This window comes from Kogia breviceps, chromosome 12 (genome assembly GCF_026419965.1).
Source record: "Kogia breviceps isolate mKogBre1 chromosome 12, mKogBre1 haplotype 1, whole genome shotgun sequence".
NCBI classification, from domain to species: Eukaryota; Metazoa; Chordata; class Mammalia; order Artiodactyla; family Physeteridae; genus Kogia; species Kogia breviceps.
Genome location: NC_081321.1, coordinates 30,896,470 through 30,920,630, shown reverse-complemented (window position 1 = coordinate 30,920,630; position 24,161 = coordinate 30,896,470). Strand labels below are relative to the sequence as shown.

General features: G+C 33.3%; 1 protein-coding gene across 1 annotated transcript in view; it reads left to right on the top strand.

Annotated features, from left to right (window-relative positions):
• ABCD2 (ATP binding cassette subfamily D member 2) overlaps positions 1-24,161 on the top strand; it is a 92,517-nt gene that overhangs the window by 6,131 nt on the left and 62,225 nt on the right. The window contains exons 3-6 of the mRNA XM_059082257.2: positions 8,704-8,825; positions 11,625-11,793; positions 12,522-12,616; positions 16,330-16,475. Coding sequence (XP_058938240.1) covers positions 8,704-8,825; positions 11,625-11,793; positions 12,522-12,616; positions 16,330-16,475 — 532 coding nt within the window. The remainder of the gene's footprint in view (positions 1-8,703; positions 8,826-11,624; positions 11,794-12,521; positions 12,617-16,329; positions 16,476-24,161) is intronic.

Sequence of the window (24,161 nt, the reverse complement as noted above, 5' to 3'; positions counted from 1 at the left end):
CTTGTGCATTGCTTTTTTTCCCTTCACTATGCTGCCTCTATATTAGCTATATTGGAACTTATTCTATAAGGGACTTAACTTATTTGAGACCAAGTAATCATGGGAGCAAATGGTTGAAAAAAGGCATCGAAATAGTTAATTTTATATCATCTCTATTATCTTTATAGAGGACATTACCCCTTTATTTGCTTCATATTAAGAGAAAGAATGAAATTATGTGAAGAAAATAGTTACTTGGGAGCTATAATCTCAGTTGTTTCACGTTATAGGCCACTTCCACTTTTCTTCTCTTTATATCAAGAGCAGTTCTGGGCAAGGCCAGGGAAAGCTACTTATAGGTCTCTCCTGTTAGACCTTATTACAGACACCTAATGAGTAGGGAAGAGAGCAGCTAAGCCACTGGCACTGCCAGTGTTGTTAATCTGCTAGTGTGAGGTGGCACATCAGAAGTAGCAACTGAGAGATTCTGTGCTTAGGAATAGAACTATATTCTACCCATCACCCTAGTAACGTGGGTGATGCTTGTATTCTCAAAATGTACCTGCAACAAGATTATATCCATAACTCCTGCTGCACTAGTATGTCTCATATTACAATGTCAAAATATTCAAATAAAATGTTATAATAGGTCATTTTAGATATGATTACTCTCCTGTCAACCAATAACAGTAATTATCAATATATATCAAAAACATACTTTCAGCTGTAAGTAGCCATGCATATATGTAGTTATGTCAACAAGACACAATCATTAGTGTACCACTCAACCAATTGTCACAAAGTTAAGACATATACATAATCACTACTCAGAAGAAATAGAATCTTACCTTCATCCCAGAAGCCTCCATACCCCTTCCCAGTCCTATCCTCATCATTAGCCCCCCACCCCAACTCCACTTACTCCTGCCCTTGCCATGCCACAGCAAAGATAATTATTTTACTGACCATTCATTAATACTTGCTGGGTTTTGAATCTTCTATAAATAGTATCATATAGTACACATGAGCATTCTAGTCACTCCACATCTTTGTCAATGTTTGACGTCAGTCTTTTTCGTTTAGGCATTTTTCATCTTAGGCATATGGTGAGTGTATAGTGGTACCTTACTGTGGTCTTAGTTTTCATTTCTTTGATGACTAATGAGATTAAGCACTTTTGTTCATTTATTGGCCATTTGGATAGCTGTTCTTATGAAGTGCTGATAATTTTTAAAATTAATTTTAAATTAGCTCATCTGTTTTTTCTTATTGATTTGTGAGAGCTGTTATGTATTCTGTAATAAGTCTTTTGTCAGACACACACACACAAAATCTCAAATATCTTTTCCCACTTGATTCTTCCCTTTTCAGTCTCCTAACAGTGTCCTAGAGAAGTTATCATTTTAATATAGTTCAATTTATCAATCATTTCCTTTGTGGTTAATGGTTTTATGTCCTGTTTAAGAAACATTTGTCTAACCCAAGGTCATAAAGATACTCTCCAATTTTATCTTTTAGAAATTTATTGGTTTTTCATTTCACATTGATATCATCAATCTATTTAGAGTTGATATTTATATATGGTATGAAGTAGGGTAAGGCTATAGTTTTTGCTGAGATTTGTCAAGGTGACAAAGGTAAAATGTAAATGAAATTAAATAAACTCAGATTATAAAAGCAAAGGATAAAAGTACAGAATAGCCTACTTTTTTAACTTTTAAAAATTAATAAACTTAAACCTGAGTTATAAAATTCTTTCTCATCTTTTCAGTGAAATAGCAACAGATGTGACTATGTTTCAGTACATACTTATTAGCAGTGATGAAAAGTAGCAGTAAAATGAGCAGATATGTTAACTATTAAATCCTTAAATGTGGAACTTTTGAAAAATTATTTTAAATATTTGGTGAGGAAAATGAAATATGTTTCCTAGGATACAAAATAGACTAGTGCTTTAGGTCATGAATTTATATCTCTGACACTAAGGAATCTGGCCTTGTCATAGAACTTATCTGCTAATGTGTGCATGACAAAATACTCTTGCACTGCCCTCAAACTACCTGCCAAAGAAAAACCAGTAGAATAAGTCAAATGAAGTCTTTCCAGAGCTATTTGTAATTTTGTTACAAATTTGTAATTTTAAAAGCATGGAGAAAACCCAGTAGATAATAGTCTGCCAAAGCAACATAGAAATTACCATGCCATACCAAACGCCAGTCCATCTGTGCTAGTGTTATTTCTTTTTTTGAATTTTATTTTATTTATTTTTATACAGTAGGTTCTTATTAGTTATCTGTTTTATACATATTAGTGTATATATGTCAATCCCAATCTCCCAATTCATCCCACCACAACCCCTGGGCTTTCCCCCCGTAGTGCCCATACGTTTGTTCTCTACACCTGTGTCTCTATTTCTGCCTTGCAAACTGGTTCGTCTGTACCATTTTTCTAGACTCCACATACATGCATTAATATATGATATTTGTTTTTCTCTTTTTGACTTGCTTCACTGTGTATCACAGTCTCTAGGTCCATCCATGTCTCTACAAATGACCCATTTTTGTTCCTTTTTGTGGCTGAGTAATATTCCATTGTATATGTGTACCACATCTTCTTTATTTTATTTTTTTTTAACATCTCTATTTGAGTATAACTGTTTTACAATAGTGTGTTAGTTTCTCCTTTACAACAAAGTGAATCAGTTATACATATACATATGTTCCCATAACTCTTCCCTCTTGTGTCACCCTCCCTCCCACCCTCCCTATCCCACCCCTCTAGGTGGTCACAAAGCACAGAGGTGAACTCCCTGTGCTATGCTGCAGCTTCCCACTAGCTATCTAATTTACATTTGGTAGTGTGTATATGTCCCTGCCACTCTCTCACATCGTCACAGCTTACCCTTCCCCCTCCCCATATCCTCAAGTCCATGCTCTAGTAGGTCTGTGTTTTATTCCCATCCTACCACTAATCTCTTCATGACATTTTTTTTTTTTTTAGATTCCATATATATGTGTTAGCATACGGTATTTGTTTTTATCCTTCTGACTTACTTCACTCTGTATGACAGACTCCAGGTCTATCCACCTCATTACAAATAACTCAGTTTCATTTCTTTTTATGGCTGAGTAATATTCCATTGTATATATGTGCCACATCGTCCTTATCCATTCATCTGTTGATGGACACTTAGGTTGCTTCCATGTCCTGGCTATCGTAAATAGAGCTGCAATAAACATTTTGGTACATGACTCTTTCTGAATTATGGTTTTCTCAGGGTATATGCCCAGTAGTGGGATTGCTGGGTCATATGGTAGTTCTATTTGTAGTTTTTTAAGGAACCTCCATACTGTTCTCCATAGTGGCTGTATCAGTTTACATTCCCACCAACAGTGCAAGAGGGTTCCCTTTTCTCCACACCCTCTCCAGCATTTATTGTTTGTAGATTTTTTGATGATGGCCATTCTAACCAGTGTGAGGTGATACCTCATTGTAGTTTTGATTTGCATTTCTCTAATGTTGAGCAGCTTTTCATGTGCCTCTTGACCATGTATATGTCTTCTTTAGAGAAATGTCTATTTAGGTCTTCTGCCCACTTTTTGATTGGGTTGTTTCTTTTTTTAATATTGAGCTGCACGAGCTGTTTGTATATTTTGGAGATTAATCCTTTGTCCATTGATTTGTTTGAAAATATATTCTTCCATTCTGAGGGTTGTCTTTTTGTCTTGTTTATAGTTTCCTTTGCTGTGCAAAAGCTTTTAAGTTTCAGTAGGTCTCATTTGTTTATTTTTGGTTTTTTTCCATTACTCTATGATGTGGGTCAAAAAAGATCTTGTGTGATTTATGTCAAAGAGTGTTCTTCCTATGTTTTCCTCTAAGAGTTTTGGTAGTGTATATATGTCCACTTTGATTTGTTTCATCAGTGTCTTATAGTTTTCTGAGTACAGGTCTTTACCTCCTTAGGTAGGTTAGCTCTTCTGTTAGCTGTTAGCTGTTCTCTAAATGTTTGATAGAATTCACATTTGAAGCCATCTGGTCCTGGACTTTTGTTTGTTGGAAGATTTGTAATCATAGTTTCAACTTCATTACTTGTGATTGGTCTGTTCATATTTTCTATTCCTTCCTGGTTCAGTCTTGGAAGGTTATACCTTTCTAGGAATTTGTCCATTTCTTCCAGGTTTTCCATTTTATTGGCACAGAGTTGCTTGTAGTAGTCTCTTATGATGCTTTGTATTTCTGCGATGTCCATTGTAACTTCTCCTTTTTCATTTCTAATTTTATTGATTTGAGTCCTCTTCCTCTTTTTCTTGATGAGTCTGGCTAAAGATTTATCAAGTGTGTTTATCTTCTCAAAGAACCAGCTTTTTCATTGATCTTTGCTATTGTTTTCTTTGTTTCAATTTCATTTATTTCTGATCTGATCTTTATAATTTCTTTCCTTCTAACTTTGGGTTTTGTTTGTTCTTTCTCTAGTTCCTTTAGGTGTAAAGTTGATTGTTTATTTGAGATTTTTCTTGTTTCCCGAGGTAGGCTTGTATAGCTATAAACTTCCCTCTTAGAACTGCTTTTGCTACATCCCCTAGGTTTTGGATTGTTGTATTTCTGTTGTATTTTGTCTCTAGGTAGTTTTTGATTTCCTCTTTGATTTTTTCAGTGATCTCTTGATCATTTAGTAACATATTGTTTTGCCTCCATGTGTTTGTGTTTTTTCTGGTTTTTTCCCTGTAATTCATTTCTAATCTCATAGCATTGTGGTCAGAAAAGATGCTTGATATGATTTCAAATTTCTTAGATTTACCAAGGTTTGATCTGTGACCCAAAGTGTGATCTATCCTTGGGAATATTCTGTGTAAACTTGAGAAGAAAGTATAATCTGCTGTTTTCAGATGGAATGTCCTATAAATATCAATTAAAGCTATCTGCTCTATTGTGTCATTTAAAGCTTGTGTTTCCTTATTAATTTTCTGTATGGATGATCTGTCCATTGGTGTAAGTAAGGTGTTAAAGTCCCCCACTATTATTGTGTTACTGTTGATTTCCTCTATTATAGCCACTGGCATTTGCCTTATGTATTGAGGTGCTCCTATTTTGGGTGCATATATATTTGTAATTGTTTTATCTTCTTCTTGGATTGATCACTTGATCATTATGTAGTGTCCTTCCTTGTCTCTTGTAACACTCTTTAATTTAAAGTCTATTTTATCTGATATGAGCATAGGTACTCTAACTTTCTTTTGATTACTATTTGCATGGAATATCTTTTTCCATCCCCTCACTTTCCATCTGTATGTGTCCCTAGGTCTGAAGTGGGTCTCTTGTAGACAGCATATATATGGGTCTTGTTTTTGTATCCATTCAGTGAGCCTGTGTCTTTTGGTTGGAACTTTTAATCCATTCTCATTTAAGGTAATTATCGATATGTATGTTCCTATTACCATTTTCTTAATTATTTTGTGTTTGTTTTCGTAGGCCCTTTTCTTTGTTTTCTGCTTAGAGAAGTTCCTTTAGCATTTGTTGTAGAGCTGGTTTGGTGGTGCTGAATTCTCTTATGTTTTGCTTGTCTATAAAGCTTTTGCTTTCTCCGTCAAATCTGAATGAGATCCTTGTCAGGTATAGTAGTCTTGGTTGTAGGTTCTTCCCTTTCATTTCGTTAAATATATCATGCTACTCCCTCTGGTTTGTAGAGTTTCTGCTGAGAAATCTGCTGTTAACCTTATGGGAGTTCCCTTGTATGTTAGTTGTCATTTTTCCCTTGTTGCTTTTAATAATTTTTCTTTGTCTTTAATTTTTGTCAATTTGCTGACTATGTGTTCAGTGTGTTTCTCCTTGGATTTATCCTGACTGAGACTCTCTGTGCTTCCTGGGCTCGGGTGGCTATTTCCTTTCCCATGTTAGGGAAGTTTTCAACTATAATCTCTTCAAATATTTTCTCGGGTCCTTTCTCTCTCTCTTCTCCTTCCGGGACCCCTATAATGCAAATGTTGTTGCATTTAATGTTGTCCCAGAGGTCTCTTAGGCTGTCTTCATTTCTTTCCCTTCTTTTTTCTTTATTCTGTTCCATGGCAGTGAATTCCACCATTCTGTCTTCCAGGTCACTTATCTGTTCTTCTGCCTCAGTTATTCTGCTATTGATTCCTTCTAGTGTATTTTTCATTTCAGTTATTGTACTATTCATCTCTGTTTGTTTGTTCTTTATTTCTTCTAGGTGTTTGTTCTTTAAATCTTCTAGGTCTTTGTTAAACATTTCTTGTATCTTCTCAATCTTTGCCTCCATTCTTTTTCCGAGGTCCTGGATCATCTTCACTGTCATTATTCTGAATTCTTTTTCTGGGAGGTTGCCTATCTCCACTTCATTTAGTTGTTTTCCTGGGGTTTTATCTTGTTCTTTCATCTGGTACATAGTCCTCTGCCTTTTCATTTTGTCTGTCTTTCTGTGAATGTGTTTTTTGTTTCATAAGCTGCAGTATTGTAGTTCTTTTTGCCTCTGATCAGTTTTATTTCTTCTTAACAGAGGCTATCAGTGAAAGCTATTATTCAAACCCCTTTTAACCCAAATTCATAAAATCTCATAATTATTTTAGATCATCAGCCAGATTCTCTGAGCCAAAACTATTCTTAGCACTTTAACTGATACAACAGTCACTATTTTGGCAGCTTGCTGAGAATCCTTTGTTAATTTTTTGTGGCTATCTAAATTTTATTACACATTTAAATGTGTTTAAGAATATCTACATTCTGTTCCCAGCCTATTTAGCCATTCAGGTCTTTCTCTCATCACTTATACTAACACTCAAAGCCTTTCTTTTTTCATTCTTCAAGGAAACAGACTAACTTCAAGGGAACTAAAGATAGTTCTTTAGAGCAGTACTTAACTCTCGAGCTAGGAGGTCCCCATGAACTCATGGTTTTTCTGATACTGAAGTAAAATTAGTGCTTAACACCAACCCATACTGTAACTTGACCAGTTTATTATTCAATTGGCATTGCTTGAAATTTACCTTCTTTGAGACATTGCTTATGCTGTACTTGTGATCTTTTAAAATTGTATGCAGTCTTCAAGGCCTCACTCCCAGTCTACTCCTTCATGAAGCATTTCTTGTCTCTTGCAGAAAGAAATTATTTTTGCATCCTTCAAATGTGTCATATTAACTCTCCTCATAGGCTGCCCTGCATTGTTATTTGGGAACTTGTCTTCTTTCTCCTATCAAACTGTAAGCTTCCTAAGGAAAGAATCTGAAAATTACATTTAATCCTTGTGTATCCTGTAACACCTTGCCTTATTTCTTGTAAATCCTGCTGTTCAGTAAATATCTACTGAGTGAATTTTACCTTATATTATGCATGGATCCCTTTCAAACTCAGCTGAGCTGTCTATAAGCAAGTAAAGGTGAAAGTATCCAGTAGTTATAACAGGGCACGTGTTAAATATTTGCATGTCATGGAGAAAAAAAAACCCTTTTCACTGAGATAAATCCAAGCAACATAAATAGCAAAGTGGGCCCATGGCTATTTATATTATTCTAATTTCTTCATTAATTTACAGCTTTCAATTTAGAATTTTGGTGATTGTCCATAGAAAGACCGGATAGAGAGTCAAATTGATGCCAAGATTAAAGTAATGACCTGGAGAGAATAATTTTAAAGAATAATACTAAATGGAGTAGATATGCAATAATAACAATAACACAGAGAAAATAATAACACCTAATATTTAAGAGCAATATTATAACTATGGATTAGGCTAACACTTTGTTTGTATTTCCCCTTTAAATCTCACAACAGCCCTCTGAGATAGAATTGTTTGAGATAGTACTATTATTTCCCTCATTTACACATGAGAAAGTAGCATGTCTCCATGCTGCTTGTTAGTAGAGCAAGATTAGTGGCTTGCTCTACTAACCTTACTACTTGCCAATAAGTAGTAGATTCTGGACTCTAACCTAGTATGATTTCTAGCTTTTGACCATAATTCTGCATTGACAGTAATTTAGGATATTTATCTATCTATCCATCCATCCATTCAATACACAGTAAGGAGTACTGTGTTCTAGACACTCTAGTGAGTACTAGGAATAATGAATAAAATACAGTCTTGCCCCTTAAAGAACTTATAGTCCACTGGAAAAGCCAGACAACGGTTTCCAGGGAAACCTGTACTAAAGAGTTAACTCTTTAAGAGACAGCTTGGCAAAAAAGAAGGTATATTAAAGTCAGAAAATATTATATATGCAAATACCAGAGAATAAGCAGAATATTGCATGGTTGGGGTGTTGCTAAACTGTAGGGTGAAAGTTAAAACAGGTAGACAGAGCTAGATTATGAGGGTCAGCTACTTTGCATTTCTATTAAAGAAATCACACTAGAAATATTTGCTTAGATTCTAGTTAATGGTATTTTATTGACTGAATCAGTAGTATTTTATTACCTAGCTCTAATAAGGGCAGGACATTGACTTTGGTAAGGGCTGAAAGAATGCTAAATGAAAATAGTCTTAATTCCTATAGATTTAATTCTTCTAACTCTCCTTCTAGAAAAATAATAAGACAAAGGAAGATTTCAATAAAATCTGGTACAAACACTATTTTTTAAATAATTCATTAATTCCTAGGAAATTGCTGATACTAATGAAAAATTTTCATACAGTTGTTTTAGTCACAGTCTCATAGTACAAAACAAAACATTTAGTTACTTAAAAAATTCAACAGTTTTGTAATTTGCTTTTAGATCTAGAGGATGATCGAAAGCAAGCTATGGTTAGTGAGCGGACAGAAGCGTTTACCACTGCTCGAAATTTATTGGCCTCTGGAGCTGATGCTATTGAAAGGATTATGTCTTCATACAAAGAGGTACTTGCATTTCTTGTTATCAATTTGATTAAGATATATGAAAATCAAGCAAAAATGTAAATTACCACATGTTTATTATTTTGGAAACATCTTTTCTCTACCAAAAATTGCTAAGAGTATAATCAAGATAAAGGACAACTCCCAAATCTATTGCTGCTAATACCTTTCAATTTTTATACTCTCAATTGTCAACTCCTTTTTCTATCTATAGTATGACATATTTGCTCTTAAATTTTACTAAAAGGCCCTTTGGTATGGATTTTGGAGCCAGAGTGCCTAAATCTAAATTCTTGCTCCAGTATTTACAAATTATATGAACTTGACCTGTTTGTGTCTGTTTCTTCATCTGTAAAATGGGGATGATGATAGTGATGACTTTGTAGAGTTGTTGTGATAGTAAGCACTTTAATAAGTGTTAGCCAGTAATATTGCTTATATACCTTGCAAACTTTTACTTATACTTCAGGTCAAGTCAAGCCTTACCAACCACGTATAAAAAACCCTTTTGTGATTCCACTTTCTTTCTGACTTCCCTGCAGAGTCTGGGTCTTCCTTCTCTGTGTTCTTAGTACATCTGGTGCTTTACCACATTATAATTATCTATCTTTTGCATAAGACCCTGAGTGGAAAGCAGGAACTATCTTATTCATCTTTACATTCCTAATATCTATTTTAATGCTTGGAATATTGTATATGGTCAGTAAATGTTTGCTGAGAGAATGGTAATAAGACCTACAGATCGCACAGGGTTAAGATTAAAAATCACTTTATTCAATTCAGATATTAAATAATATTCCCATGGACAGTCATTCTCACTATTAATTACTCTTGTGGCTTTTGTATCAATATAAATTGCCGGAGCATCATAAATTTAGCTACCTATTAAATTATCCTTGAATAAATTATATAAAATAGTTGCAAAGTTTGTGATTTGCTGACAAAACTTTTCAATCTCACTTAACAACTGATTTATTGAATTGGGTTTTTTTAAAAAAGGTAAAACCAGTTGTTTAGGGCCACAAAGCAAGACAACTCAATTAAAACTTTTTTTTCAAATAGTAATTTTGATAATCTGGAGACACAGTTTTAGAGATAGCTTTTTCAGCTAATAAATTACTTATTATTAAAATTAAATGAGAAATCAAAATTTTATATATCTCACATTCAAACACTTTGCTATCTAAGTCACAGAGAGAATATCAGTTCTTTTTTCTAGATTGTCTCCAACACAAGAAATTATTGCATTTTGTTTCATTTTGCCTGTATGTGTATTGAATCATAGAACTTTTACTTCTAAAGAATCTTATTACTCCTGTGAAAGCTCATGAAAGCATCATGGATTCTTCACTAGCTCTAGAGGGAACAAGGTTTCTTTTTAGACAAACCCCCTTGTCTTATATCCCAAAGTAATTTGTCCACAGTCACATTCTCATTTTTTTTTTTTTTTTGACACTCTGCCCATTCATCCCTGCATCCTGGTCTACTAACTCAATGACTCCTGCCTTTCTTTAATTGACCTCCACATTTGTTTCGGATTATTTTAATGCAACTATATTTACTTAGGTTTCTTTTAGATCCATATTTTGTTAATCCTTAGTTCTGTTTTCCTCTACTTGGGAACTCAAGAGCTTCTTCTAGATAACAGTTTAGAAATTATCCTATATAATAGCTATAACATTAATATATAGAAATGAAATACTAATCTAATTATAGACCTCTCACACAGTAGAGACATGTGGTAGAAGACTTTTAACAATAATACCTGCTCATTCACTGTTTAAGTTTTGCACACACAAAAATCTTACACAATGTTGGTAATGTATTAGTCCATAGTCTATTGTTTAAGAGACATTTATTAGTGACATGCCTTGCTTATTGATACCAGTTTCCTACTAAACAGTTCTGTAAGGGAATGGGTTTTGTTGCTTCCATTTCACTGAGAAAGATGGTCTTGACAGGACATGAGTCACCTTTCAGATGAGTCACCTTGATAACAAGGTGTTCTTTTAATAGAAAAGCAGCAGAGATTCAACCTAAATTGGACAACTGGCAGAATAGGAGCACGATACCACTCTATTGAGCCTTTTGAACTAAAGCAGAGATTTATCTCATCTTATAATCTCATCTAGAAAAAAAGTCATATTTAATATTTTTCTTTGGGCATATAAATCATGTTTGACTTGAAAAGAAGCTGAATTTTGTGGGATTTGGACTGAAAAGGATTTAAAGCTTTTTACTGAGCTCACGCCCAATATTAGTATCCACTAGCAGGGGTATTTTCTCTGGCCAAACTTAGGAATTTTGACAATCATTTTGACTCAGAAATGTCATTTCATAATAAGAAAAATATGCATTTTTCTTCTATTTAAAATCTTCTATTTTTAATTGAAAAAAGATATCAAAATAAAGAATCATTATTTCACTGAATGGATTTAAGCTTTTCACAAAACTTCTAATTTCAGGAAATCAAATTTTCATGCAAACAGGGGCCAAATCAGAAAATTGATTGAAAGATTTTTAAGTCTCACTAATATTCTGAAGTCTTTACATTTCACTTTGAACCCTGACTTGAATGAATAATTTTTATGTGCTTTTTAATTCCAATCAAACTTAAGCTGTCGACTTGCTATGCTGCTTTCTTGGTAAGTTTTTTAGTGTTACTTAGTTATCAGATGTATTATCTATTTCATGTATAATAAAATAGGATCTTTAACATTAAATCAAGAAGCTTACATGATTGCATATTTGTTTAAAAGTCTGTCTTGAGTATACTATTTTATCTCCCTATGTTGGTTTTAGATAACTGAATTAGCAGGCTATACTGCTCGAGTATACAACATGTTTTGGGTCTTCGATGAAGTAAAAAGAGGCATTTATAAGAGAACTGCTGTCTTGCAAGAGTCTGAAAACCATAGCAAGAGTGGAGCTAACGTAGAATTACCCCTCAGTGAGACACTGGAAATCAAAGGTATTAAACTCAAATGTTTTTATATTTTTTCTATATTTAAATGTTTATCAACAGAACTGAAGTTTTTTAGAAGACAGCTTTGAACAGATGTAAGGAACCAACATTTAGTTATTTAAACAGTTATTCCTAAAGTTAGTGTTGCATTTTGAGTAGTGACTAATATTACCATAAAAAATATTATGCTACTTTTATTTAGGATAAAATGTCTAAAATTATTTTTAGAAACTGCACATATGGCAGATTGAATTGTTTGCATTTAAAATTCAAATAACAGAATTAGAGCTAATATCATACTGTTCTCCATCATTCTAGCATTTGGTTTGGTTATTATAGTTTTAAAACATAGTTTTCTATGTCTTAATTTCCTTTTGGCAGCTGTGTTTTTTTTCTATAGGAAAGTTTAATTGAGAGAAATAAGTAGTTATAAACAGTGTGGCTGGGTTATACCAGATAGAGTTTAGCTTTGCTCTCATTATGATATTAACATCATATTACAGTAAAATAATATTTCTGAGGAAGATTTTCCAAATAGATATGTCAAAATGTGCAAATTTACATTAGACTTTGCTTTAGATATAGATATCTATATTTACATTTATTTCTATGATTCATTAATGTGAATTATCTTTATAGTGAATTTATCTGTTATACTACATTATGCTTTAAGTTATTTAATTAGCAATAACACATGATAGCTTTTGAAACTTAAACTCTTCCTTAACTTATAGGAAAAGTTATTGATGTGGATCATGGAATTACTTGTGAAAATGTTCCCATAATTACACCAACGGGAGAAGTGGTGGCTTCCAAGCTAAACTTCAAAGTAAGATGATATTCAAGAATCTTCTGATTGTTGCCAACACAATAATACAAAACAACTCAGAATTCATGTTACCTTATATTAAATACTTGGAGGAGCATATGGAAAGGAGGGGAAATCAAGAAAGGTATGCATAGGGGCTCAATTACAGAAGCAGTTACTTCCTCAGAAAGCAGAGAGAAAGAAAAATTTGATTTCCACTGCTTTATGGCCTGGTTGAAAATCAAAATTAGAGTACACTGAGAGCCTATACAAAGTAACTTTGGGGAACAATAGGAAATTTCTTCAGAAATTAATATCTGGAAATATATTTTATTTTTTTTCTTATAGGAGTTACTCAAAAAATACAAGCCTATATTGTTATATATTTACTAAAATATGAGAGAAGTCATCAGCAAGTTTACATTCTCTAAATTTAATTTATATTTTCAATAATCACATCTTCTATTAGGAAAAAATGATCAGAAGATTCATGAATTGAAATTTAGCTTTTAATTATGTTGAGAATAATAGTTATTTGTTATTTAATACTCTGTCTTGATTACAAAAACTAAGGTGCAAAAATAGCTGATAAATCTGAGACCCTGATTTAAAGTATTATAAAATTCAAACACACACTTTGGAATTCAAGTACAAAATAATTTGCTGATAAGTGTAATTGAGTTATCTGTGCTTAGTTCAAACAATAACATGATTGGACTTGATAAAAGAATTAGAAACATGACCGTATATGTGCATTTAATGATTTTAATATGGACCTTAGTCTAGGTTTAATTATTAAAGATGTATTTGAAAATGCATAAGTCTGCTGGAAGAGGATGAGAAGTACTGAACAGGGAGAAATTCTGTGTTAAATAAACGTAAGAGAAATTGTGTTTTAACTACAATTTGGTTGGGCTCTATTTTTCCATTAATTGACCTATAGAGTAGCAATAAGGTGCTAATGATGCAGCATAATCTTAAGTAGATTTAAAATAAAGCCTTTGAAGAGGACTACATGGGATATTTAACTATTTGCTAATACTTTAGCAATTTATAATATATGACTTAGTATAGAGGTTTTTCATCAGGTTAGGTTTCATAATATCAATTCTTGTTGCTCCATTTATTAAATAGAGGAAGAGTCTTGAATTCTGCCACCTACTAACTAAATACATTATTGTGGGCACATAACACTCTTTCTATGAAAACATTCATAGCTCAGTATATTTTTATATAAAATGAATTTTAAAATACTTAATCTAGTGAAAGTATCATAAATTTTGAGGTTCTACAAAGGTATATGTTAATATAGTATACATTTATGATTATTTATTTCTGAGTCAGACAGGGAGTTTTATTTAAAGTTTCAGGTCCCCAAAGTATAATACAAAATTTTGTTTCTTCTGTATGGATTGATAAATAAACAGGTTTCTAGAGGAAAACATTCTCATTCTTAGGTTAGCGTTTTGGAATTAAAAAACCATTTGGAGAAGAAAATTTCAGTAAATGTGGGAATTATTTTGCCTCACACTGTTTACTAAACATCAGAAAACTTATGATAAAAAATAATATGAATGTAGAAAAGTGTTCTATTATGACTCAAAATGTGTTAAATTTCTGAGAATTCCTAGTAGAGAATGACCCTATTAAATATTTTATTTATATACCTTTTGCCATGGCACATACCTTTAAAAAATCATTTGAAGGGCTTCCCTGGTGGCGCAGTGGTTGAGAGTCCGCCTGCTGATGCAGGAGACACGGGTTCGTGCCCCGGTCCGGGAAGATCCCACATGCCGTGGAGCGGCTGGGCCCGTGAGCCATGGCCGCTGAGCCTGCGCGTCCGGAGCCTGTGCTCTGCAACGGGAGAGGCCACAACAGTGAGAGGCCCACGTACCACAAAAATTAAAAAAAAAAAAAAAATCATTTGAAAAGTGTTTATGCTTTTACAAAATTAAACTTTCTTAATCCTCTCTCTACTGAAAGAGCAGAGCAAATCACAAAACCCTTTCTGGGTTCTTCCCAGGATTTTTTTTTTAACTTTATTCTATCAAAATGGCATTTCAGTTTGCCTACAATTAGGGAGAAAAAATATCTGTGGTCAGATTTTATAGACTCAAGCTTGCTCCTGTCTTATGTCTTTGTGGTAGCTATCTTTATTGCCTGGAATGCTCTTCCACCAGATCTTACTTGTTGCTTCTTGTCACCAGGCTAAGGCAAAATGGTATCTCCTCAAAGAGGACTTTCCTGACCACTTAATCAAAAGAAGCCCCCTTCCCCTGCCAACCTCACAATGCCACCATCTTTCCCTAACACATCTTCCTTTTTTGCTATCATAGCATTTATGACTACTTAATTTTTTGTTCATATGTTTATTGCCATCTTTGCCATTGAAATGTAAGCTCCACAAGAACAGGGACTTTGTCTTGAGCAGCACTGTATCTTCTGTGCCTAGAAGAATGTCAAGCACATTTAGATATTCAATCAATGTTTGCCGAGGAAATGACTGATTACTTAGAATATAAATCTGAACCATTTTTGCTTTACATATATTTATTACGTACATTCTTAGTTCTTTTATCTAACCTTCATATCAACCTTTTTTTCCTTCCCTTCCTCCCTTCCCCCCTTCCTCTCCCTACCATCTTCTTTCAGCAAAAAGATTTTAGCTTATGTTATACACAGCAAATGAGTAATGGATATACATGGATATGGTTCCTTATACTGACATAATACAAGTAATATTATGCTCTTTCACCTTTGAGTTTTCAACATAATGTATTCTACATCATGGACTTTAGATATTTGTATCTATACTGTACAAATCTATATATACAGGCATACTGTAAATTTCTGCCTCTCGTACTTTCATACTATATTAATTTTTTAGTCACTAATTATTAAATATCATTTGTTCTTAAAAGTAAATCAGATTTTTAAATAATGTTCCTTTTTCTTGACCCTTACAATGCCTTTTAAATAACACCTTGACAACTTCCTGATCCTATTGGGTGGAATAAATTTAACTGTTAACTGTCATGAAATTTAACTGTTTAAATGATAAATAAGCTGAAAGATTCTAAGGGAATCATCCAATCAACAATCGATAAATAACTTAATTCATCCCTAGACATAAGACTAAATTACAATCTTCTTGCTTGTCTCTGTCTTAATTTCATAAACGTATTTTCTCCATCTGTGAATAAACCAAAATTAGAATCATTTTATGTCTCTCATTATGGGCTTTTGTGATTTCTGTAACATTTCAGACTACTGAATTAAACAACCCAGCTGACTTGTAGAACTCCAACTTACAAATAAAACAAAGTTGTATCTTAATTGAAGTAAATTTAATCAAATATTAATATAAATAAAATAAATTTAATCTATTTTAATTTAAATTAAATTTTTACAATTTCTTATTTCCCCGTGGTTATGTTCCTACATATTTGTGTAGTATGTGATGGCAAGACCTCAATGAAAATTTTGGGAAGTCAGTGCCCATTTGAAGAAGATCCATTTCTTTGGAATTGGATTATTTTATGATGCTTTTAGCATCAGAGCATAATCAAAAGCCAGATTTGATGGTCTCAATCCCGATATATTTTTCTTTGATTTCCTTGCCCATCCTAGGTTATCATGTGTTTGAAAGTTTTTTTTTTTTAAATCCCTTTTAAATGCTGTGAAATTAAACCATTTTTACATATTGTAATTTCTAATTTTATTTCTTACCTTAGGTAGAAGAAGGAATGCATCTTTTGATAACTGGTCCCAATGGTTGTGGGAAAAGTTCTCTCTTCAGAATTTTAAGTGGGCTCTGGCCTGTGTATGAAGGAATCCTATATAAACCACCTCCACAACATATGTTCTATATTCCACAAAGGTAGGTAAAGTTTCTTATATCACAATGAAAAATTTCCTTTTGCTTTTGAATTATCTTGATTCCTTAAGCTCTTCTGTAGGTAATCTTGAAGCATGTTTTTATTGAGAGATGCAAGTAAGGAAATAAAAATTATCCTAGAAAGTTTTATTACTGTTTTGATTATAATAGTTTCCAGGATAATAACAATTCTTTTCATTTTCACATCATTGTAGTGAACACTCAAAGACTAGAGATGTTAGTCTCAAGGAGTAGCAGGCTAGTCCAAAGAGTAAGTACATTGCCTTAGATGTCAGATTATCTCTTCTCACAAAAAAATTAATAGTTCTTGGATAGTATACTAGTCTTTCCATCAAGCTGCATACATTCATATGTTATAAAATTGTTCAATTATGTTTTAAGAGCCTCTGTGAAATAATCTTTATCACAATTCTGTTATATAATTAATTAATGATTTGAAACTACCTTAGTTAAAAATATTTTACCCTAATAATGAGTGTAAAAGTAAGCATAGAAATATTTAAAAGGAACATTTTTCTTCTGAAGTTTTTAACTATCTTCCTTCATAACAATTTACAGATGTCTAAACAGAAAGTTATACTTGAAAACTTGGAATAGTCATTGTGGGTGAGAGAAAATTAAATTTAAAGAAAATTAAAATTAAATTCATCTGACCCAGTACTTTTTCCATCTGTCATCACCCTGGATTAGGTTTACATCACAAAAGTACTCCTACTGTGTTAGAGGACTATTCTGTGGAACCTAATAGAGCACCTATGCTGAAATTATATTACAAGAGCAAATATAAAAGTAACATCAAGTATGATGCTATCACATCTCTCTTCCTCTTTTTCCTTTGTCAGAAAGTGTTTGTACAGTCCTGCCCACTGGACTAGTTTTTAGATCATATGTTGTAGTTATGCAGATGAGGCTTTGTGGGGCTTTTTCTTTAAAGTAAGACCTATCAGAGTAGTAGGAAGCTATCTGAAGTGTAGAAGGATGAAGAACTGTATTGGCAGTAAAAAAATATTGGATGTGAGTGGTGCTATGCATACTTATATTTAACACAAAATAGATAACATCTGTGACAGCAGAATCATTGTCTCTTTCTGTCTGTGCTTTAGAATCCTTTTGGGAAATGTTCTGGATCTGAAAACTAAATAATACTATGAAAGTTTTAAGTTTCAGACATTAATGCATTAAGTAGACCAATTTTAATTTCTTATTTAGGTTTTAAAGCATAAAATCATGAGGAAAATATTCTGTTACATCATAAAATCTACTCTTTTAATGCAAATAAGATTGTATACATAAATTTTACATTTTTTGCTGTTTTAGATTTCATTTATAATATAGATACAGTTCTTGAATATAGCTATACCCTGAGCAATAAAAGACATTTCTCAGGCATAAGAAAGTGCATAATCAGCAAAGTTATCCTTCAGAAATGAAGGAGAAATATTTTCCCAGACAAATAAAAGCTGAGGGAATTCATGTTCATTAGACCTGCCTTACAATAAATGCTGAAAGGAGTTCTTCAAATTGAAATGAAAGGCTGCTAATTAGTAACAGGAAAACATATGAAAATATACAACCCTGGTAAATGTAAATATATAGTCAAATTCATAACACTCTAATACTGTATTATGGTGGTGTGTTAACCATCTAACTCTTAGTATAAAGGTTAAAGGACAAAGTATTAAAATAACTATAACTAGTACAATTTATTAATGAATACACAATATAAAAAGAGGAAAATTATGACATTAAAAACATAAAAGGAGGAGAGTAAAACTTGCAAGATGTTTTGTATACACCTCATAGGAACCAGAAAGCAGAAACCTACAGTAGATTCACAATAGATAAAGAAAAGGAAATCAGAGCATACCACTACAGAAAATCACCAATTCACAAAGGAAGGCTACACGAGAGGAAGAAAGGAACAAGAGACAAAACAACCAGAAAACAATAAGATGGCATTAGTAAATCCTTACCTGTCAATAACTAGTCTAAATGTAAATATGTTGACTTCTCCAATCAAAAGACATAGAATGGTTGCATGGATGAAAAAACAAGACCCAACTATATGCTGGCTATAAGACACTCACTTCAGCTTTAAAGACACACGTAGACAGAAAGTGAAGGGATGGAAAAAGTTATTCCACCTGAATGGAAACCAAAAGAGAGCAGGGATAGTTATACTTATGTCAAAAACATTAGATTTTAAGCCAAAGTTGCTAAAAAGAGACAAAGAAGGTCATTATATAATGAAAATGGGGTCAATTCATCAAGAAGATATAACAGTTGTAATATATGTACACTTAACATCAGAGCACCTTAATATATTAAGCAAATACTAACAGATCTGAAGGGAGATAGACAGCAATAAATTAATAGTTAGGGACTTCAGTACCCCACTTTCAACAGTGGGTAGATCATCCAGACAGAAAATCAACAGGGAAATATTGGACTTGAACCAATATTTAGACCAAATGGATTTAGTAGACATATACAGACATTCCATCCTATGGCAGCAGAATACACTTCTTCTCAATCATGCCCGGAACATTCTCTAGGAATATTATATGATAGGACACAAAATAAGTCTTAGCAAATTTAAGAAGACTGAAATCATACCAAGTATTTTTCTCATTATAACAACATGAAACTTGCAATCAATAACAGGAGGAAAGCTGAACATTTTACAAATAGGTGGAAATTAAACAACACACTCTTGAGCAACCAGTGGATCAAAGAAGAAATCAAAAAAGAAATTAAAATATCTTGAAAGAAATGAAAATGGAAACACAATATATGAAAACCTATGTGATGAGGCAACAGCAGTTCCAAAAGGGGTATTTATAGCAATAAGTTAAGAAAAAAAGAGATCTTAAGTAAACCTAACTTTACATCTCAAAGGAACTAGAAAAAGAAGAACAAATAAAGTCCAAAGTTTGCAAAAGGAAGGAAATAATAAAGAGAAGAGCAGAAATAAATGAAATAGAAACCAGAAAACCAATAGAAAAGATCGATAAAACTAAGAACTGATTATTTGTAAAGATAATATTGATGAGCCTTTAGCCTATCCCTGGGATGCAAAGATGGTTCAACATTGCAAATCAATAAATATGATACACCACATTAATAGAATGAAAAACATATATCATATGATCATCTCAATAGATGCAGAAAAAGCATTTGACAAAATGCAATATCCTTTCATAATATTAACTCTCAACAAACTGGATCTAGAAGGAACATACTTCAACATAATAATGGCCACATTTGACAAACTCAGAGTTAATATCACATTCAATGGTGAAAGAATGAAAGCTCTCCCTCTAAGATCAGGAGCAAGACAAGGGTGCCCACTCTGACCATTCTCATTCAACAAAGTACTGGGAATCTTAGATAGAGCAATCAGGCCAGACAAAGAAATAAAGGCATTCAAACCAGAAGGGAAGAAGTAAAATTGTCTTTGCAGATAATATGATATTTCATGTAGAAAATCCTAAAGACTTCACCAAAAACATTTAGAACAAATCAATGAATTCAGTAAAGTTGAAGGATACAAAATCAACATACAGAAATCAATTGTGTTTCTATACATTAACAACAAACTATCTGAAAAGAAATAAAGAAAATCTATTCCATTTACAATAGCATCAAAAACAATAAAGTACTTAGGAATAAATTTAACCAAGGAAGTGAAAGACCTATACACTGAAAACTATAAGACTTTGAGGAAAGAAACTGAAGACACAAACAATTGGAAAGATATCCCATATTCATGGATTGAAATAATTAATATTATTAAAATGTCCATACTGCACTAAGCCATCTATAGATTCAATGCAATTCCTATCAAAATTCCAATGGCATTTTCCACAGAAATAGAAAAAACAATCCTAAAATTTTTGTGGAAGTACAAAGGACCCTGAATAGTCAAAGCAATCATGAGAAAGAAGAACATGGTTGGAGGCATCACACTTCCTGTTTTCAAACTCTGTTACATAGCTATAGTAATCAAAACAGTATGGTACTAGTATAAAAATAGACATAAACCAATGGAAGAGAATAGAGGGCCCAGAAATAAATGCCTGCATATGGTCAATTAATATTTGCCAAGAGAGTCAAGACTACTCAAGGATAATCTCTTCAATAAATGGTATTGGCAAAATTGGATAACCACATGCAGGAAAATGAAATTGGGCTTCTTCTGTCTTACATCACTCACAAAACTGAACTTGAAATGGATTAAAGACTTAAATGTAAGACCAGAAACCATAAAACTCTTAAGACATAGGAAAAACTCCTTGACATTGGTCTGGGCAATGATTTTTTGGATATGACACCAAAAGCACAAACAATAAAAGCAAAAATCAGCAGGTGGAACTACATCAAACTAAAAATCTTCTACACAGTGAAGGAAACCATCAGAAAAATGAAAAGCCAACCCATGGAATGGGAAGAAATATTAGCAAATCTTACATCTGATAAGAGGTCAATATCCACAATATATAAGGAGCTCATACAACTCAATAGGAAAAAAAACCAAACAGTACAGTTTAAAAATGGGCAGAGGATCTTAATAGACATTTTTCCAAAGAAGATATACAGATTGTCCAACAGGTACATGAAGAGGTGCTCAATGTCACTAATCATCAGGGAAATACAAGTCAAAACCACAATGAGATATCACCTCACACCTGTCAAAGTGGCTAATCTCAAAAGATAAGAAAAAACAGGTGTTGGCAAGGATGTAGAGAAAAGGGAACCCCTATGAACTCCTGGTGAGAATGTAAGTTGGTGGAGCCACTAAGGAAAGCAGTATGGAGTTTCCTCAAAAAATTAAAAATTGTAGTCAACAGATGAATAGAAAGAGATGTGGTATGTATGTATATACAATGGAATATTCTTAAGCCATGAAAACGGAAATCCTGACATTTGTGACAACATAAGTGAAATAAGTCTGACAGAGAAAGATAAATACTGTATTGATATCACCTATATGTGGAATCTAAAAGAGCTGAACTTGTAGAAACAGAGTAGAATGGTGGTTACCAAGAGCTGGAGAGTGGGGGGGAATGGGGAGATGTTGGTCCAGAGTACAAACTTACAGTTAGAAGTTAAATAAGTTCAGGGAATTTAATATACACCACTGTGATTAGAGTTAATAACACATTATATACTGGTAGTTGTTAAGAGAGTAGGCCAATGTTCTCACCACAAAGAAAAAGTAGTAATTATGTGAGTAATAGAAGTGTCAGGTAACAATACCTGACACTGATAATTATTTTGCTATATGTAAGTATATCAAATCAACATGTTTATAACTTGAACTTACACCATGTTATATATCAATTTTATCTCAGTAAACCTGGAAAAAATATCACTGAGCTGTACACTTAAAAATGGTTAATATGGTAAATTTTATTTAACATGTATTTTACCACAGTTTTTAAAAGTAGAAAAAAAAAGTGCAAAAATTCTAGTCTTTGCCCTCAGGAGACCTATGTTATTTTGCAACAAACATAAATCATTAGGAAACTTTTTCTTAATTATGAAATTTACTGTTGCCGAGGCAAAAGGTCAACTACAACTTAGTTAAGAAAAATGAGAATGAAAGTCTATTTTTTAAGGCTTAATTTTCTTTTAATAATTAATGTTAAAAGTCATTTTATCTTGATTATAAAGCTTCTAGAAACATGAAAATTTGTATTTGTTTAAAATCCTATAGGACTGGGCTTCCCTGGTGGCGCAGTGGTTGGGAGTCTGCCTGCTGATGCAGGGGACACTGGTTCGTGCCCCGGTCTGGGGAGATCCCACGTGCTGTGGAGCGGCTAGGCCCGTGAGCCATGGCCGCTGAGCCTGCGCGTCCGGAGCCTGTGCTCCGCAACGGGAGAGGCCACAACAGTGAGAGGCCCGCGTACCGCAAAAAAAAAAAAAAAAAAAAAAAAAAAAGGAAAAAAAATCCTATAGGACTAATATCTTGCAAAAGAGCATAAAATTTATTTAAATGTATATGTAAACTAGGAGAGCCTAAATATAGTATTTACGTCTAGTATTCTAAAAGCAATTGATTTTTTCAAAATGTTTGAAAATAATCTTATATGCCTTTATGATTTAAAAGAAAGCTGCTACATAGACGGGAGGGGACTTTGGGGGAGAATGGATACATGTATATGTATTGCTGAGTCTCTTTGCTGTGCAACTGAAACTATCACAACATTGTTGATTGGCTATACTCCAATATAAAATAAAAAGCTTAAAAAAAAAGAAAGAAATCTGCTACAACCTATTTCAAAATATTTGTCAGTTGGTAATCTTAAACTTTTCTTTTTAGGATATTCTTATTAATGAATATTATCTAGTATCTTATTGCATTAATTTATAGCAATAGAATATAGGTTAAGTACTAGTTTGGCAGAAAAAAACTGTAAATTAAATATAGAATTGAGTCTTATGTACCTACAGAATAAACTTCATAAGTCACAAACAGACCTTTATAATAATCCCCCTGTTTTCACTTTTCATGATTGAAAGACTTCTTTGTAGAGGATCAATCTCATTATGCAATGATCAAATGTAAATTACTTGTTATTTTTGTGGGGAAAAAGGAGTGGGTTTTGTTAAAGTGGATTTCTAATGTAGCGTACAGAAGAAAAAGTAAACTGAGGGAAAAAATGTTCTGATTAAGTACATTGGGACTGCTTATTTTTTTAATGAAATTTTCAGAGAATTTGAAGAGCCGCTATGGCTCATTTTCAAGTTGGGAAACCTGAATTCCTGAGAAATTGTGAAATCACCTCAATATTTTCCCAGTTAATATCTTCTGATACTTCAGCAATGTTAATAATGAGAACCAGATAAAAGAAAATCTTGGCCTTGGTTCAAGAATACAAATTAAAAGTTATTTGGGTTGGTAGATGGTAAAATTCTTAGTTTTGCTCAGATAGTTCTTAAACTATTTTGGCAATCTTAGGCTGTTTGAGACTGAATTTCTTGAGCAATGTGACTATACTCTTTAAACTGATAGTTGAAACTCATTGTTCCCTACTGTATTAGCCATCTGACCCTCAGGAAAATTCTTACACTTGAATACAGATCCTGAATTTCTTTAGTCAGTTCTTGGTGCACTTTGTCTTAACCACTTAAGGGTTGATTTATGATCTCCTGCTCTAGATTTCACTAATCCACAAATTGATGGCTCATTAGTCATTTAGTAATTCCCTAGTACATCTCTGTCTTCAGCCATTAAAGACTCTGAAGCCTAATCTTTTTTTCTTGGCCGCGTCTGGTCTTAGTTGTGGCGCGGGCTCTTTGTTGCTGTGCGCGGGCTCCAGAGCGCACGAGCTCAGTAGTTGCAGCTTGCGGGCTTAGTTGTCCCGCGGCTTGTGGGATTTTAATTCCCCGACCAGGGATCAAACTGGCATCCCCCGCACTGCAAGATGGATTCTGAACCACTGGACCACCAGGGAATCCCTGAAGCCCAATCTTTAATTTGTTTAGTTCACTTGCTAACAAAATACTATTGTATGCTAACACTTAACAAAATGGGAAATTGAAACATTTGGTGGGGGTTGGGGAAACAGAGCGTGAAGGAGAGGAAGGGAAGGAGGGAAGAAGGAAAGAAAGAAGAAAGGGATGGAGGATGGAAGGGAGGGCAGGAAGCAAGACAGAAGATAA